At 36.0% G+C, this 16,880-nt stretch overlaps 1 protein-coding gene across 2 annotated transcripts in view; it reads right to left on the bottom strand.

Annotated features, from left to right (window-relative positions):
* NUP205 (nucleoporin 205) overlaps positions 1-16,880 on the bottom strand; it is a 55,163-nt gene that overhangs the window by 16,426 nt on the left and 21,857 nt on the right. For both annotated transcript variants that reach the window (XM_054215135.1, XM_054215144.1), the window contains exons 14-28: positions 16,064-16,114; positions 15,285-15,494; positions 14,378-14,477; positions 12,569-12,706; positions 12,125-12,314; positions 10,897-11,017; positions 10,308-10,389; positions 9,719-9,883; positions 7,289-7,413; positions 6,246-6,360; positions 5,075-5,224; positions 3,963-4,037; positions 3,081-3,238; positions 2,054-2,134; positions 1,008-1,199 (exon numbers count right to left, since the gene is read on the bottom strand). In XM_054215135.1, the coding sequence (XP_054071110.1) occupies positions 1,008-1,199; positions 2,054-2,134; positions 3,081-3,238; positions 3,963-4,037; positions 5,075-5,224; positions 6,246-6,360; positions 7,289-7,413; positions 9,719-9,883; positions 10,308-10,389; positions 10,897-11,017; positions 12,125-12,314; positions 12,569-12,706; positions 14,378-14,477; positions 15,285-15,494; positions 16,064-16,114 (1,953 nt within the window). The remainder of the gene's footprint in view (positions 1-1,007; positions 1,200-2,053; positions 2,135-3,080; positions 3,239-3,962; positions 4,038-5,074; positions 5,225-6,245; positions 6,361-7,288; positions 7,414-9,718; positions 9,884-10,307; positions 10,390-10,896; positions 11,018-12,124; positions 12,315-12,568; positions 12,707-14,377; positions 14,478-15,284; positions 15,495-16,063; positions 16,115-16,880) is intronic.

Below are 16,880 nucleotides of genomic sequence, written 5' to 3'. Positions count from 1 at the left end.
TCTTCACTAAAAATTAAGTATTACAGAAAATTAGAGTCTGAAATTTCTGCTCTGTAAAGATTTTAGGAAAGAAATTCCTTCAACTAGCAAATGCCTCCCTTGTTTCCCGTTTTTTAAATTTTGTTCACATAAAAACCAAAACCAGCACTCCACTAAAAAATAGTTTTTAGATAACACCTACAGAAGGAAAACAATGGAAAAAACAACACAAATCCAAAAAGTTACCCTTTGTTTGAAACAAAAAAAAAAAAAACATTTTCATATATATTTCTCAAAACACAACTTGCCTAATCAGAAATACAAACAGCGTAACTCTCACAATAAAGCAAAATAATTTTTTTTAAAATGCCCCAGCAGCCTAAACCATACAAGGAACCTTCATTAATTTTTTTCTTTGAGAATGCCCAGGGCAGTAGTAACTGCCTGGTCTGACTCAAAAATTACGACTATAATTCAGCAATAAGCCACCTAGACTTTAAATATTTTAAGACAAAGCAAACTCTCACATTTCCAAAAGCCCTTCTAATTGTAAAATCTTTACTACTTCTACTCTGAAGCTTCATTCAACTCTCATTTCTCAAAAGCAGCACTGGGAGGATTTGCAGCAAGTCATCTAAACGCAGCAAATAAGCAACTGTAGTGCTGCTTGCCTTTATCCCTTCCATGAGTTCTTCTCTGTTCCTCATCAAAATGGGCTGTTTACTTTTCACACACCCTTTCCAGACTAACATCTGGAATCTACTGGATTACACTGAAATGTCTTTGAAATTTGTCAATATATGGTTCATAGTTCAACAGTAGCTATGCAAGAACACAGAGTCTCCCCTTTGTCCACACTACATTCAACTTCAGCATAGCAGCAATCAGAAAACTAAGAATACTAAAGGCAGACAATTTTTTTTTTTCAATTTCAATTAAGAACACTACTTGATGAGCAGCTTCTCTTTCACATAAAAAGGTATAGCAACAAAGTTCAAGGAAACGGTTGATTTCCAGTATAGCATTACCTTGTCATGCACATCCTGCAATAGATCACGGATAATCAGTTGTCTGTCCTCAGCCTGTATGAGATCCTGGGGGCAGGCAGTGAGTATAATTTCCACCAGTTGTCTCCATGACTCTAAAACGTGCCTCTTAGCATGGAGGCACTGCAGCAGCTTGTTCCGCTCCACTACATACTGCAGGATAGTGTTGATCTCCTGAACACCCAACAACAAAGAAACTGAGTTATAATAGGCTAGAAGTTAATGGCAAAGATAACAACGATTTCATGATAACAATTTTATCTAGTAATAATAGTCTTTAGAAAAAAAAAAAGGTAAGTCTTCAGCTTATCAGAAACAAGCTGCTATTAATCATTTTAACAAGATAGGCCAATCCAGCTGCTTTTCACATCATAAATGTCTCAAGCTCATAGCAAAAAAAAAAAAAAACAAAACAAAAAATAATCAGGGAAATTCTTTTCTAACATACATTTTAAAATCAAAACAAAAATAGTCATGAAAAATCTGTTTGCGCATTTTCTTCCTGTTTTAGTCCGAGTCATTTCTCCTTCATCTTTCAACTTTCAAATTCATTTAACCAATTTTAACTAAATTTATAAAAGATGACATGAACCTCAGAAAATAATTAAGCTCCAAGTTCACTGAAACTATAGCTGTGTAGAAGAAAGGAGAAATAAATTGGCATCCCCTGTGAGAGAAAGGCAAGATGAACTTGGCTGCTACACACTGTACTTGGCAACAGCCAATCTTGACATCAGTGTGTGCCGCTTTCCGTACAGTGGAGCCGGAGATGCACTTGTTATCAGTAATAGGCAGAGAAAAGGTTAAAGGAAAAGGAAAACAGACTCCATGTCTGCTGTTTAGAGAACAGTAGGTTAAGAAGTAGTTTATTTTACCAAATTTTAGTGTCTTCCCCACCCCCCCCCCGGAATTACTAACTCAAAGTTAGGACTCAAATCCAAAAACTTTTAAAGTAAAGCTTACTGCTTGACAGATATGAAATGCACCAAGAGCGACAACAAACAGTAGTTTACTTTTTCTATACTTACCTCCATAAGTAAAGGTCTCTGGCCTATTGCTGCCATTCCTTGAAGGGCATTGACTTCTGCAACCAGAACTCTGTGAAGGTACTGAAATTAAAAAGTTAAAAGAGAAACTTTAATGACAAGGAAGTTGTATTTGTTCCTCCTAAAAGCATTTAGGAGATGGCTACATAATGACAGATACAACTGAAGGACTGAGATTCAAATAAGTTTTACTAATTTTTTAGGTTTCACCCATACTTCATTCTCTAACTGCAGTACTTTTAGATGTCTAGTCTCTCTCTCTGCTCACTGCACTTCTCTTTTTACACTCATTCATTCTCTTCTGGTCCTAAGTTGTTCTGTCCTTTCATGAGCTCTTCTGACACATCGCACTCCCTTTTCTCTTCAAGTTCCACTATAGTCCTCTTGCACAGAAGGAAAGATTTGTTCCCTCTCAAGTCTAAAATACATTTTACAATATAGAATACCTGATTCCTAATATGGAATAGCTGTATTCCTATCACCATCAAGATCACTTCCATGATACATTCAGCTCCTGCTCTGTCCCTTGTCTCTCAGATCACAAATTTTTCAGGACTATTTATCATACACTTGTCAAGTACTCATCACAATGGGACACTATCTTACCTAAAGCCTTTAAGAACTACTGCAGTACACAACTACGTGGTGTACACATACATAGTAGTACATAGTTGTGTATTGGAGACCAGTGAAATACATAAGGTACAATATCACTTGGGTGTTCCAAGATGGGAAAGACATTAACATAGAAAATATTTCATGAAAGTGTCTTAAACTGATGCATCTGTCTACTGCAAACAAGAAATCAGTGTGTGCAATGCAGAAGAAAAACTAATGCAAATAGTTTGCATAAATTACGCACATATCTGAAACAGCTGTGAAAGCAAGTTTCAGAGTATTAATAATACTTTTTTATTTTATTATTTTTATTATTATAAACTTTATTATTATTGTTATAATCAAATTATATAATAGCACATGCAGCTTAAGAACACAGACCACTGCGCACCTTGACATTGCAGACCACTTGCCCACGTGCATTCTTATGTTCGCAATTAGCAATGACTTGCTCAATCTGAGCCCGGTCAAAAAAATCCAGCTGTAAAGGCTCTGGAATGTCCTGACTGAAGTCAATTGAATCCAGGATACTTAAGATCTTCCTGCGTACTGGAAATGTAAATCAATTCAAACTGTATTCAGAAACATCAAGGGGAAAACAAAACAAAACTGACGATAGGAGCCTAACTTACCTTTGTAAATCCAAATCTGAACGTGTAAAGTTTCAAAAGAAAACATTAAATCTTCATAAAGTACTATCAATCTATATAAGGGCCTTAAAAACATTTCCTAGAACCTTACATTCTTAATCTGTGTTATACCGTGTTGTTCTCCTTTTAGGTATGCACGTAATCCAATATTTACAAATACAAGACTCTAATTTTTTCTCCTTAATAAAAGCAGGCTGGTTTTCAATGAGAACCATGCAGTCTTTTGTTGAGACTTCGAAACATTGTAAGGAATCCGAAGTTACTTACTTGGGTTTTATATTCTTTGTCATGAAAACACAAATATGTTCAGCCTTAGCAACAGTCTCGCTGTTTTTCCTGTCAACAGTAAATTTATAGACTACCGCCCGCCCATTCTGCCCTTCCATAGATACTTAAAACACACTCTTCTGAACAGATTCTTCTAACTTCAAGTCCAGTATTTTCCACTCGCTCCAAGGTTTCCCCATTTTTTTTCCCCACACAAACTAAACTTATTCCATGTACTTGTGCTGTTAAAAAGCCTATTATTTTCTTTTTCAAAGTGTCCATTCTAGAGGGGGTCCTCCCCCCACTTCAGGATCAGAAAAACTTTATGAGAAACAATCAACCGCCGTAATGCTTACCTTTGGAAGAAGTATCAAAGTGGAGAAAGCCACTGACTGATCGACTTTCATCTTCCATTCCTCCTTCACCATCAGCTGAAGGCAATGAAACATAATAAATAAATAAATTTAAAAATCGGCAAAAAATACCATCTACTTTATTAACACTAAAGATGGAGAGAACACACACTGACAAACATTTCATGTGAAAGTCTTCCAATACAAATACAGCCTTGACTGTTAATAATATGAAAACACCACTTACATCACAGAAGCTAGCCCATTACCAAATATAGATTAGACAGTACTAGAAATGCCTAAAAAGACACCCCACCCTCCAGTAGGAATAACGCAGTTGGATGAACATTGTAAAATGAGTAGGGTATCTGGAGACAGTTTCCCGTACTCAGACCCCCACAATGATGAAAAGACAGTGTTCAGACCTATAAAAGTAAGGGAAAACACCATACTGCTGCAGCCCATTATGATATCTTCCAGTTATTCTGTTTATTTTCTTCATGTAAAGAGTTTTATTGCCATCTATTCCTATTTCTCTTGATACACTTCTACTCTGCTCTGAAACTCTGAAATCTTGCCTTTTTATTTAACATTGCATTTTACATCACATTGGGATGAAATATCATTTTTGTGATGTTATAATGTCAAAAGCCAAATCGACCTGTAGCTACTATCTTCTCTGAGAGAGGGTTGAAAATGTGCGACAGACAGGAGTTAAGACTGAGAAAACTGCCTAAAACTGTTTACCAAGGAAGACCCTCCACCTTCTCTACACAGTAACAACTCTGGACAGCATCCCAAAATAAATTATTTTATAATTTTACTTATTTTTTTTTATATTCCCCTCTTCTACCCCATAAACTATGTTTATTTTTTAAATCAGTGCATACGCTGAGACATTTGAAAAATGAAACAGACAAAGCAGCAATGATCAAAAAGATGCCCTGATTTCTTTCACTATGGAGTCTCCAACCACTATCAACTTTCTTCCCATCTCTCCAGTGTCAATTCCAGACAAATGAACTGTCACAAGTTATAGAGAAAAGAATTCAAATAAAGTCTCTCATACTTCTATTTATTCAAGCTTATTTACCCTCACAACAAATTCCTCTTACCCAAGTATGGTTTCACAGGCATGTCGTCAAGTAGCAGATGCAGCAGTCTCTGTGTGTGGGAGCGCTGGCGGTTCAGCGATGTCACTCGCATTTCTATAGCGGCAGTCTTCATCAGCCAAGACATTTGGTTCAGTGTTGAAATCTCATGTTCTGTGTGGGAATAAGGAAACAATTAGAAATTGAACATAAATAATATTACTTACTCCAAGGAAAGCACTTTTCATTTGAGAAAGCTTTAAAAGATGTCATGACTTACTATCTGCTCACCCTTTGTTTATGAGAAAAAAAAGGACTGAGAGATCTGACAAAAGCTATTAAATGAACATGTGGTTATTGTGAAAACAAATCATACACATACATGCAATTAAGAGTATAAACATACACAAAAAATCTGGATATAACCTCTACTAACAGTAATTGTGGAGAACGCAGTGCTTCATGAGCAAATAGGGTCAGTTATAATTTCAGTGAAAATAATCAGACATTTACCCAAAACGAACTATAACTTTAATCAAAGTTGGTAAGGCTTGAACGTGGATCTCCAAGAATCTTCATATTCTATAGTCATCCAATTTAGATTCTTAAGTTACGTAAGAATCATCTAAAGTGCTTTACCTGTGCTGGATACATGTATTCCAATGCTAAGTTTACTATCATTTAACAAAGAACTAGTGGTCAAGCATCTGATAAAAGTGAATATCAGATTCATTTATTCAGCCTAAGACACCTGAGAAGTGTTGGTCTGACACATTAAAAACACATCTATAAACTTAAAAACTAATGCCATCACCAAATAAAAGTTCTTCATTCAAAAGAAGGGAAGCTACAGGTGATTACAACCACCAGCCTTCTATTCACTCAGTTCTTCAGAGGATTCTTACTTTTCAAAATTTTTTTTTTTCCTGTGGCATAATCTAACAAAACTACAATTATAATTGAAATATAGATTAGGATTTGCTTCCGGAGACTTGATGCATTCCAAAACTAACATTCTTTTACAAAAGTTCAGGACTAATAATCTGAACTTGCTACATAAGCATAGTTCAGTCTTTGCAGAATTAAAAGGTTAGCAGAGGCAGTAATTAATTCAGTTTAATAATGCTACCTATGTTTCTTCTATGATTCTTAGGGAGTCAAAAGATGCACAATCTCATCTTAGCGTAAAAATTACCTTTGATAGAAAATGGCAAATACTGCAGCTGAGTGAATAAGAAATCCTGACTGGTCCTCAGATATCTCATAGTTGGACCTGATGTGTCAGAGCACGCACACAACTGATAGATCACCTGACAATCAAAAAACAGTAGATATCCATTTATGGAATTTATTTCAAGAACAAAACAACCATCAAATCAAAAGACGCATAACACTGTTTCGCTGCTCAAACAATATTACCTGTATTTACAGTAAGTTTTTTTATCAGCTTACACCAAAGCTGAACATATTATTTAAAACAGACGTTGAATTATGAGATTAAAGGACTACCAGCATGTGGATGATTCCAACGGCTATTTGCCCACAAGATGACACTATATAAGCCTTTCTGTTTGTCCAGCTCACTTAAAAATGAGTCTTTTTCAGTCTCCAGGTTCTCCTGGACAGGAAATGCAATCTTCCCCCTGCCCCTCCTTCTACAGTATGGCCTCTTTCACCTTTAATGTTTAAAATCCTTTCTGGATTCCACAGATTTTCAACATGGTACAGGTGTGTAATCATATGATTATATGATTTAAGGCCAAACATCAGCACCCTTCCACATATGTCTAATTCAGTTGTTTTCCCCATCTCACCGCCTCACATATACGTACGTACATTCTGTTACTACTACAGAATAAAGAAGATAAGATTATTGCTTTATTTAGGATTGTTATCTTTCTTGCTAGCAAACTGCAATTCCAAAATTTAAAAAAAAAAAAGGAAAAAAATATGGTCACAATGGATTCAAAGGCTCACCAGAAATATTTAGAACGTTAGTTTTGTAAGTATATCCTAATTCCGAGTTCTGCATGAGTGTACATTCTTTATTTTCTGTGTTGCTACAAGATAATACTTTTTCACTAGAAAAGGCAGAATAGAAAGAGTTCAATGTACATAAAAAGCTGATAGATGCGTTTTCAAAATGCATCTATTATCAAAATCATCAACCATCTGTGTTCAACAACCAGGAAGCAGATAACTTTACTTAGAGCTACCAGCAGAAAATATGCTGAATACCTGGTAACAGAGTTCTGCAAGATGAGGAGATTCCTGAACTGCTGTAGGCCCATTCCTTGTTTCGGTACCCTTCTCCAGTATGTTCAAAATAGCATGAAGGCAAGTCCGTGGGCAACCCAAGACACCTTAAAATGTAAAGATAGTTTATTAACCTTCTTGATCTTACTTGCCTCCATAGCTAATATAGTTTAGTACACAGAATTACAGAAACTAAATTGTTCAGATACCTTGTGCTGCACTACAGTGCTCCACAGAGCTGCAGCAAAAATACCTGGCAGGTTTTTCTCTGTTAATTAAAATAAAAGAAGGAACTCTGTTTCAGCAAAAATCTAATGAAAACATTTATAGTTAATCTGTAGGCTTTTGAGATGCTGGTGAAAGAGGATAAATTATTTAAGAACTTGCTCAAGAAATTTCTCTTCAGTTCTATATAAAAAAAAGTTTCAACTGTCTCTTTAACATGCTGCATGAACCAAATGAAAATTTGAATTCTTGTTTTTAAACTTAAACTGAATACTCATCTGGCAATTTCAAAGAGGAGCTTTAAATTCTTGTCTTTATTTTACAATTGCAGACATTCTATGACTCATGCTCCTAAAGGCACCTGACACTGCAACCAAAGGGAACGGGGAGGAGATTTTAATACTGAAGTCAAAATCCTGTCTTTTTGCATTCTTCCTTTAGCCAATTAATTCTTTAATCAACCCAGAAAGATGCCCTGAAGCAGCAAAGGCATCAATAACCACAGTTCTTACAGGGGAAATCATCTTCTCTGTTTGGACAGGTATAATTTATGCCTTAGTAGGAAATTATAATCTCGAGGCAAATGGCTTATTTCTTCACATTATTAATGGGATAATTCACAGAGGTGTGCAAGGCTGTATGGCTTTGAGACAATGTCCCCTATCACTGACCTAACGTGTGATACCCTGTAAAATTGTGTGGGTGCAGATCAGTTACCTGTATAGTGTAAATACGGAATTTCAAAATACCCAAAACACTATCTGCAACTGTAAACTACTTTGCTACTTTGGCATCTTTTTTTCCATCTTTTTGATATATCAAGTAACTTTAAGACTTTTTTTGTTTTCCAAATAAAATTCAGGCCCTATCTACCCTTCATTTAGAACTATGAAGGACTAAAAATTTCTGGGCCACAGCATCCAATACAAATGTAAAGATAACGAGAAATATTTTTCTCTAAATAGCTAAAATCAAATGTTTCTTCAAACATGTTCATATAAAACATTCTTTAAAGAGAGTTGGGAAAGAATCTCATACTTCAAATTGGAAGGGACTCCAGGATGTCTCAACTCCAAACTACTGCTCAGTTATGATATCGGACCAGATTGCTCATGGCTTTATACAGTTGGGTCTTGAAAACTTCCAAGCATGAAGACTGCATGACCTCTCTGGCCAACCCACTCCACTGCTTCACTGTCTTCATGGTGAAGAAGTTTCTCCTGTATCCTGCTGGCGCCTCTCTTGTTTCAATTTATGCCTACTGTCTCTCATCTTCCTGCCACACGCCTCTGAAGAGCCTGGCTTTATCCTCTCATTAACCTCTTTGTAGGTATTCAAAGACTGCTATTAGGTCCCCTCAAAAGCCTTCTCTTCTCCAGGCTGAAGAAGCCCCATTCCCTCAGCTTCTCCTCATCGGCTGAGTGCTCCAGCCCCCTGACCATCTCTGCTGAACTTGCTCAAGTTTATCAATATCTGTCTCGTCCTAAATGCAAGTTAGAAGCTGAGCAGGCAAACAAGACACATGCTAACACTGTATTTCTCACCAATTCAAGAAACATTGGAAATGTCACTTCTGTTGTTTTAACGATCTTATTCTCATATATATATTCATGCATATGAATATATAAATATATATATTATGAATATACATTAATATACCTAGCAGTAGAATGAAAACCCACATATTCTAAAAGGTTTTCTTCTACAATGTTAAAGAGCAAAACTGTTTTTCTTCCCTATAATTAAACAGGAGTTTGAGGAGGGACAGGATAGTAGTCAAGTAGTATAACTAGTTCAAAGTGACAATCTGCTCTGTAGATTTGCATGTTGTCATATGTAGGTACTTCTTGGATCATCACATCAATTTCTTTGTACTCTGGACGCAACCACGCTGCATAAAATAGTAAATAAATGTTTCACTTCTGAATTATCATTTTCCCCCACAATTCTAATTTCAAGTCCGTTCCAAAATACAACTTAAACAAAGGATCAAATCCTGAAGCTGTTTAAATGGTGCATGTGGGTATTGACACAACTTTTAAGTTAGCTTTTGAGGATTAGAACAATGCTTGTTGTCTTATTCTTAGCATTAAGAGGAACTACTTCTCCCCATGAATTTTCCAGTAAATACTCTCAGTATTGGTAACAGAACTGATTAAATGCCAGTTCAACTATCCCTCTTCATACCTGGATCTTGCAGATTTGTGGTGCTGACAGGTTTCTTTAGTTCGTATCCCAAGAGATATAGAGCAAGGCTGGGAGGACTACACTCAAGAGAGGTGATAAGGAGGTTCAGAATATGGATCCTTGTTTCATGATGGATCCGTGCCCTCTTCTTTTCAGGTTCTAGCTCTTGATTTAAAAAAAAAAAAAAAAAAAAAAATTGAGGTGAATAATGAAGTGAAGAAATCCGTTTAATGGAATAATCCTCAGAGCCTTCAAGTTAAATACAAGAAAGCTAAAGCTTCAACTTATATTAGTACAAAGGAATACAAGACCAAAATTTTAAACTACTATTAATACAGCTCTAAATAATACATCCAGAGCAATGTTAAATACTTGTCTTCTGAAAACAGACTCAGTTTGTAGTTGGTTCATCATATTATAGACATATCTTAACAAAACATTGGTGCTTTTCGTTCTCTTAAAGGTACACTTCTACAGAAAACAAGAAAAGGGTTTTCTGACTTAAAAGCACTTTCTTCACCTCTTTCATTTAATTTCATTTATGCAAAAGGCAACAGCGTAAGCAATTTTTAAGAAGCCTTTTACATACCTTCATCTGGATTAATTAATTCTTCTGCATCTTCATTGTCCAAACATTCCACAAACCCAGCCATCAACTTCTGGCTAATATTCTGTATTCAACAATGAAAGGACGGAAATGAAGAGAATTTTAAGGTTACTAAAAACAATACCTTTCATAATTCCCTCCATATGAGTTGATAGAAGTTCCAGACAAAAATTATATAATCTAGTTAATAAACCGGAATTAAGAGTTGTAGCTGTTCTACATGTATGTTAGCAATCAGACACTGAACAGAAAAAAAAAAAATCTACTGTTGTTACATATGCTAAATTATCCTCACAGGTTGATGACTATAAAGGCAAGAAAAAGTCTCAGTATCTCAATAAATACTGTCCTTTTCCTTCTTGCAAACATTCATGATTTTCTTTTTTTCAATTAATGAAGTAGTTGCTTTTCACGATACCACAGTAAAAGACTCTTTAGAGGCAGGTAGATACAAGACAAAATATAGTTTTAATGTACTCGATCTAGAAACTTATCCTTTAAAGTAACATTATGGAGCACCAGTATTTCTCCACCAGTTTCTCCTTCCAGATCCAAACAAACTGGCGCTTACCTGGTCATGTGTGAAGTCACCAACTAGCTTTGCCTGGATGTTGGAATTACAAGAAATACAGCACAAAATCTTGGCACTTTCAAAAGCCAGTTCAGGATTGCCATTTCCATGATAAAGGTACCTTCAAAAATACAAGATGATTGTAATGAAATTGTTGAGAATTTTACTATTTCAAGATAGTAATGCACAGATGAGAAATTAAACATTTAGAACCAAAACCTTTAGAAATTTAACTACCTGAGAAAACGTTAAAGCTACAAACAAAATTTAACTCCACATGAAGCAATTAACACTCCTTCAAAAGGAGGGTAGTAGGCTGAGTAGGGATAATAACCTCTCCTGGATTTTTTTACCATTCTTTTTATCCCAAATCTACCTCAAACACTGCAGGATAAGTTAAAACAACTGGTCACAGGCTCACACAAGAAATGTCGAGAAAATACTTCCAGATCACACAGAAATGAGCGTCACTAAAGACCAAAACTAACTAAAAATCAACTACTGCATATACGCAAAATAGTCGAGATAAAAGCGCACCTTTTAAGATTCTTTTAAATTTTTTAAACTATTTGTCGACTATTGTTATGTGAAAAAAGTAACATAAATAAAAGACAAAACCACATATATAGAAAGAGTTCAATTTTTTAATACATTCCATGCCAGAATATCACTGCTTTTTTATGCACTCAATTCTACTATTCATCAATGTTTGTTTGTCTGTAAAGTTACTATAAAATCAAACAGGAACAGAAGGTGTCCTGTCCAAACAGGAAGGGAAGTGGCAATCCTAAAGTTTTACATTTGAAACACAGTTTCAGATTACTAGCCTGATACTTTTAATATAGTAATTAATGGCCAATACTGTAAAACGTTTGTGTCCAATAGCAACCAAATGAAGTTGTACTCTCCCACTTTATGACAACCAAAGTCAGGGGCAAACTGATAATTATATGCAAGGGAATCACTGCACGTAAGGCAACCAGGAAGAAGTCACAAGGGAAAAAAACACTCAGAAACATAGACTATAAATGCAGATCCCAATCTTGCACTAGACAATATACAGATCATACCACCTGTGAAGACACCTCCCCTCACCAAAAAAAGAAAAAAAAAATTCAGAGACGCTCTGTGCAAAGAGAAGCGTTGACTAGTAAAATTAATCAAAGGACCAGGATCCAAACACTTCTGTGCCTCCAAAACTCCTCCCTTCTCAGTGCTTTACACATACCTAGCAATATTCACCACATGATCTGCCTTTTTAGTGCGAGGATTGATTCCTTGCAGCAGCTGCTCCAGTGGCGTGACAATAAAGGAAAGGTGGCTCTCCCGCAACAGATCCATGTAAAGATTCTCTTTCTGTAAGGTTAAGTTTAGAAGTGCAAGGCAATGCTGTACAGCTTTCTCTAAATGCTTCTTCCCTGCAGTACACAAACAACAAAGAACCATAAGTAAAACAAAGGAACAGTTAAATAGACTACATTCATGAACCTCATTCATCAAAAGCCTTGCACCAAGAAATAACTTGTCAATTCTTTAGTGCTAGGAAAATTCCCCCCAAAACACAATTTTTACATGCAAGAGGAACAACAAGTTGAAGATATGTATTGGTAGCTTTATATCCTACTCAGTACACATTTTAACTTCACATGAAAAATAAATACTAGGCATATACCAGGAAACGGAGCATAAGTGTCAAGCTGCTTAACCCCTTCTTCTAGCAAACTGAGGGACAGTTCCAGCATGGGGGACTCATTCAACAGATGATACATCAAATTGAATCCTGGTGGTTTATATGCTATTATTTCTTCTCCTAAAAAGACAGATGGGGAAAAAAATAATAATAATTAACATCTAATAGAAAAGACTTCCATTACTGAAGCTAGCCTGAACTACAAAAACATAACAGTCCCTGTTGTTATAAGCATCATCTAAATCGATGAAACACACTATATACAAAGTCTTCAGAGGTTTTCTTTACACATAAGACATTTAGGTAATTTTAAAAGTGCGGGAAGAGTAGTAATAGCAATTACCATTACTTTTCAATATCTAATAGCACAATTTAAACTTTAACCAGTTAGACTTTCCCTAAGTAGATCCGACCTCGGACTCATCAAATTAATGCTAATACTTTATACCACATTGGAGCTATGCTAAATGGTTCTGCAAGACTGAAAAGTAACTGGAAAAAGTTTACATCCCCCAAAACCTGCATGAAGACTCTGGATGAGGGAAAAAGCACTTCCAGAAATCAAAGCTGAGAAGGTCCACCGAACCTGTGATGATCATAGTGTACAGATACTTGCATGTCCGCATGCAAAAATGAAACTACTAGCCTAAAAACCAAAGACCCATATAAAACAAAATAAGAGGAAAAGTCAAGACTAATGCTTCTGGTTTATCTAGTCTCCTAGTAAACAATGGTGGATAAAAGCAGGACATTACAAAAAGCAGTAAGGTTATTTTTTTTTTTTAATATGTGAGAATGAGCGTGCAGTTTCTTTTGGCATCAGCTTAAAAAAAATCCCCTTCTCCTTCCATTTAGTCTGTGTCTGTGCTGCCCCCTAAGACGCCAACAGATGTGCCATCAGACACTGAATCAGTTCAGGAAATGAATCTAGCCAAAAAGATCATATTTAACCCATTTCTCCAATGTATCATGTAACCCACAAAATAATCATAGAAGCTGAAGGTCTAGCCAAGGTCAGGAATGAGCTAACAGAAATTGCTCAAGCCAGCTAAGCTGCCAAAACTGTTTGTCTAAGTACAGGGCACAGAGGCCTCCCAGATTGAGGCAAGCTCACTAGAGAGGTATGTCTTCAAGTTGTTGTCCATTTAAGAAGTGGTTCTTATAGTTCTCTATTGCTACAAGCAAATCCACAGGCATCAGGCTGGCAGTCAATCTTAAGAAGAAACGTTGTACTAAAAAAAAAATCTGCGGCCCAAATAAACCTTAAATGTCTATAACGAGGCAACTGCCATCAACTTTGGCCTTTTAAAGAATGGTTGTCCAGAATTAAATTACTTCAGATCATAATTATACTGCTACTGTCTGCTCTGAATAATTAATATATCAATAATATTGGACAGTATTTCAAATACACTGACACCTTTAAATTAACCCTTTAAATGAATAGTGGTGATTTAGATAAAGACCAAAGAAATCCAGAGGCCCAAGCCCAAAACCAAAGTGCTTTTAAATGTCAAACACTGCGCTTTAATCAAATCAGCAATGCAAGAAAGACAGATGTCATCCCTCTTGCAGAGCTAGGGAAGTAGGATATAGTGTACATGAAGCCCTACTGAATCAGCAACATCGCTCCCGATAGTATGCGGACATTTTTTGAATGTCTTCCTGTATTAAAGCTTTGGTCTAGCTTCCACCAGCTTACTTGCAATATTAACCGAGATCACAAGACAGAGGCAAAAGAGCAAAGCAAGTTACAGTTCCATCTGCCAGTGAACAAATGAACAAGTTAACCTTGTAACTCCACATATTGGTCCACAAAGTCTTCAAGTTGAGGTTCATAGTCCCGTAGCAATTTGTAAAACACTTCCAGAACTACTTCAGCTACTTCCCACTGTAGATAATCACAAAATGGAGAAAAAGTCATACAGAGAATAAGACTGACACTGCAGCAACAAGACCGGGATGACAAAGAATACAACATGCCGCGCAGTGAGGTACTGGATGAGAAGTATGGCATGACTACCTAATTTTGAAATACTATCACTACAACACTTATAATTCATCACATCAAATAATCTGAAAGGCTGAGCTTTTTTTCCTGAAGTAAAATAGAACACTAAAACAGATTCGTTGCCTATTTTAGGCTGTATTATACAATATACATACTAGTATATTGAAACTACAAGCAATAAAGAGTGTCTATTAGGTATACAGCTAACAGCAGACCACTAATAGCTTCCAGGACACAGTTTAGCATGTGCTTTTATACAGAAGTATCATAAAGTAAACCCAAATTCCTTGGTTCACCAAGTCAGAAATATTCTCTTCAGTAACAGTGAGGAAAGGACAAATCTGACTTGTAGATCTGGGCATGTGATGTTCAGAAGTCATTCGCTATGTAGCAGAGCTGCAGATTCTTGTACAGCAAATTGAAATTTAGCAATAATATAAGCTTCCTTTTTTTTTTTAAAAAAAAAAAAAAGGATACATCATACAGCCTCCTTAGAAGCAGTTCATGGATCCTGATGACCCATGAGTCGAAAAAGTCACCTGTCTAAAGAATCAAAACACTATAAACTGCTACCAGTAACCTCTGCTGCATCAAACTTGCACAGCTTCTCAGATACAACTAAGCCACATTAGCAGTGTCAAATCATTTTATCTACATCCTAAAAAAAAGTTTTCAAACAAAAATTACTTTTTCAGCAGCTCTCCGGTAAGCTCTCGTGCGGAATCGGAGAAACACAGAATCCCTGAGGAACTGGAGATAGGGATCAAAGCCTGGTGGGCGCAGACCTGCTCCCAAGTTAGAGGGGAATGAACTCTCCACTAGTGTGCTGATGAGTCGGCAGAAGGCACGGGTTAAAGGGTATTCCTCACATCGGGACTCAATCTCATTCAATTCAACCTTCCCAAGAGAAGAGCAAAAACAGAAGAAAAAAATCAAAATATTTTGAGGGAGGAAGAAACAGGTAAGAACAAATAATATAACGGCATCATCTGTGAATTACTTTACAGTGAATTGACTTCATTGCATTTTTGTCTGCAGTACACCACAAACAAAGAGTAGTGAAGCCACAGTACTGTCATTTCAGTTCAGCAATACACTCTTCATTTCTTGAGCTACTAGAAGATATGCCTTAACATTTAATACTTCGCTTTTATTTACCACTTTTATAAGTGAAGTGAGCTGTATTAATATGTTACAAAAGTGGGGCAAATTTAGGAAAATAGGAAAACCTTGATAAGTAGTGCTCATAAGGAATTTGAGGGTTTAGATGCCGCTCTGTTACTAGTAGGAAGCTGCCCTAGATTCATAAATGGATAAAATTTCCAGAAATTACAAGCAGGCCTCAGAGTAAATTCAGAAGCAGTGAAATGACAGCACCTATTCCAAGGGTTTCCCATGGACACGGCAGCACATGCAGCCTCTGCAGATGGGTCAGAGAGGCTGCCTAGGTACAGAGAAACCCTTACCTCAATACCAATTGCTTGTCTCTGGCCTGGACCTCTCACAGTTTGTAGTATCTTCAAAACAGAAATTAAAATGAGAACAGACAAACAATACATTTCACACAACCAAAGTGCATCTCTATCATTTCTATCAGGACTAAAAGGTACTCATCACTTTTTAGCTGTAAGAAGTTGTTTCCTAAATCCTCTTAAAATGCAAAAAGCTAAGATTTTCCTCTCTGAAAAGCTGGATTATATGTTTTATACTTGCATGCTTCTAGCTTTACATGCTCAAAGATCTTCATCATGTTTATTGTTAAACAAAACAAAAAGCAGAAACACTTTCACATTAATGATTTTTGTCTTATATTGGCTAGGGGAAAGACATTTCCTTTCTTATCTCTTACAATAATATATTTTAAGGAATATCATAAATTAGGAAGTGAAGGTGGTGAGCATTTAAAATAGTACTATTATAAGATGCCATTATTGTCAGGGTCTTTTTATTAGTAATTAACAATAAACTAGTAGTTGCAGTTCGAATGCCTCAATTTCTTCTAAATAAAACAGCAATTAGTCTGAACCATAATACAGACTATAAAATAAGCCCATCCCATTATGATTTTTAAATTAACAATATCAAGAGTACTTTTATTTCATATTCATCTTCCTTAGATTCACATTTAAAATTTTTCTCTGAAATCCAAGACAGAAGTGAAAAAACACTTTTTTTAACAGGTAGGGCTTTTAATATATATCTGACATTTGCCATCTAAATGTGAAAGCTGGCAATAATGTCCTGTAAATTACAATTAACTTCCTCTGAAGTTAATGCCTGAAA

Source organism: Rissa tridactyla, chromosome 1, assembly GCF_028500815.1.
Source record: "Rissa tridactyla isolate bRisTri1 chromosome 1, bRisTri1.patW.cur.20221130, whole genome shotgun sequence".
Taxonomy (NCBI): Eukaryota; Metazoa; Chordata; class Aves; order Charadriiformes; family Laridae; genus Rissa; species Rissa tridactyla.
This window is presented reverse-complemented; position numbering and strand designations above follow the sequence as displayed.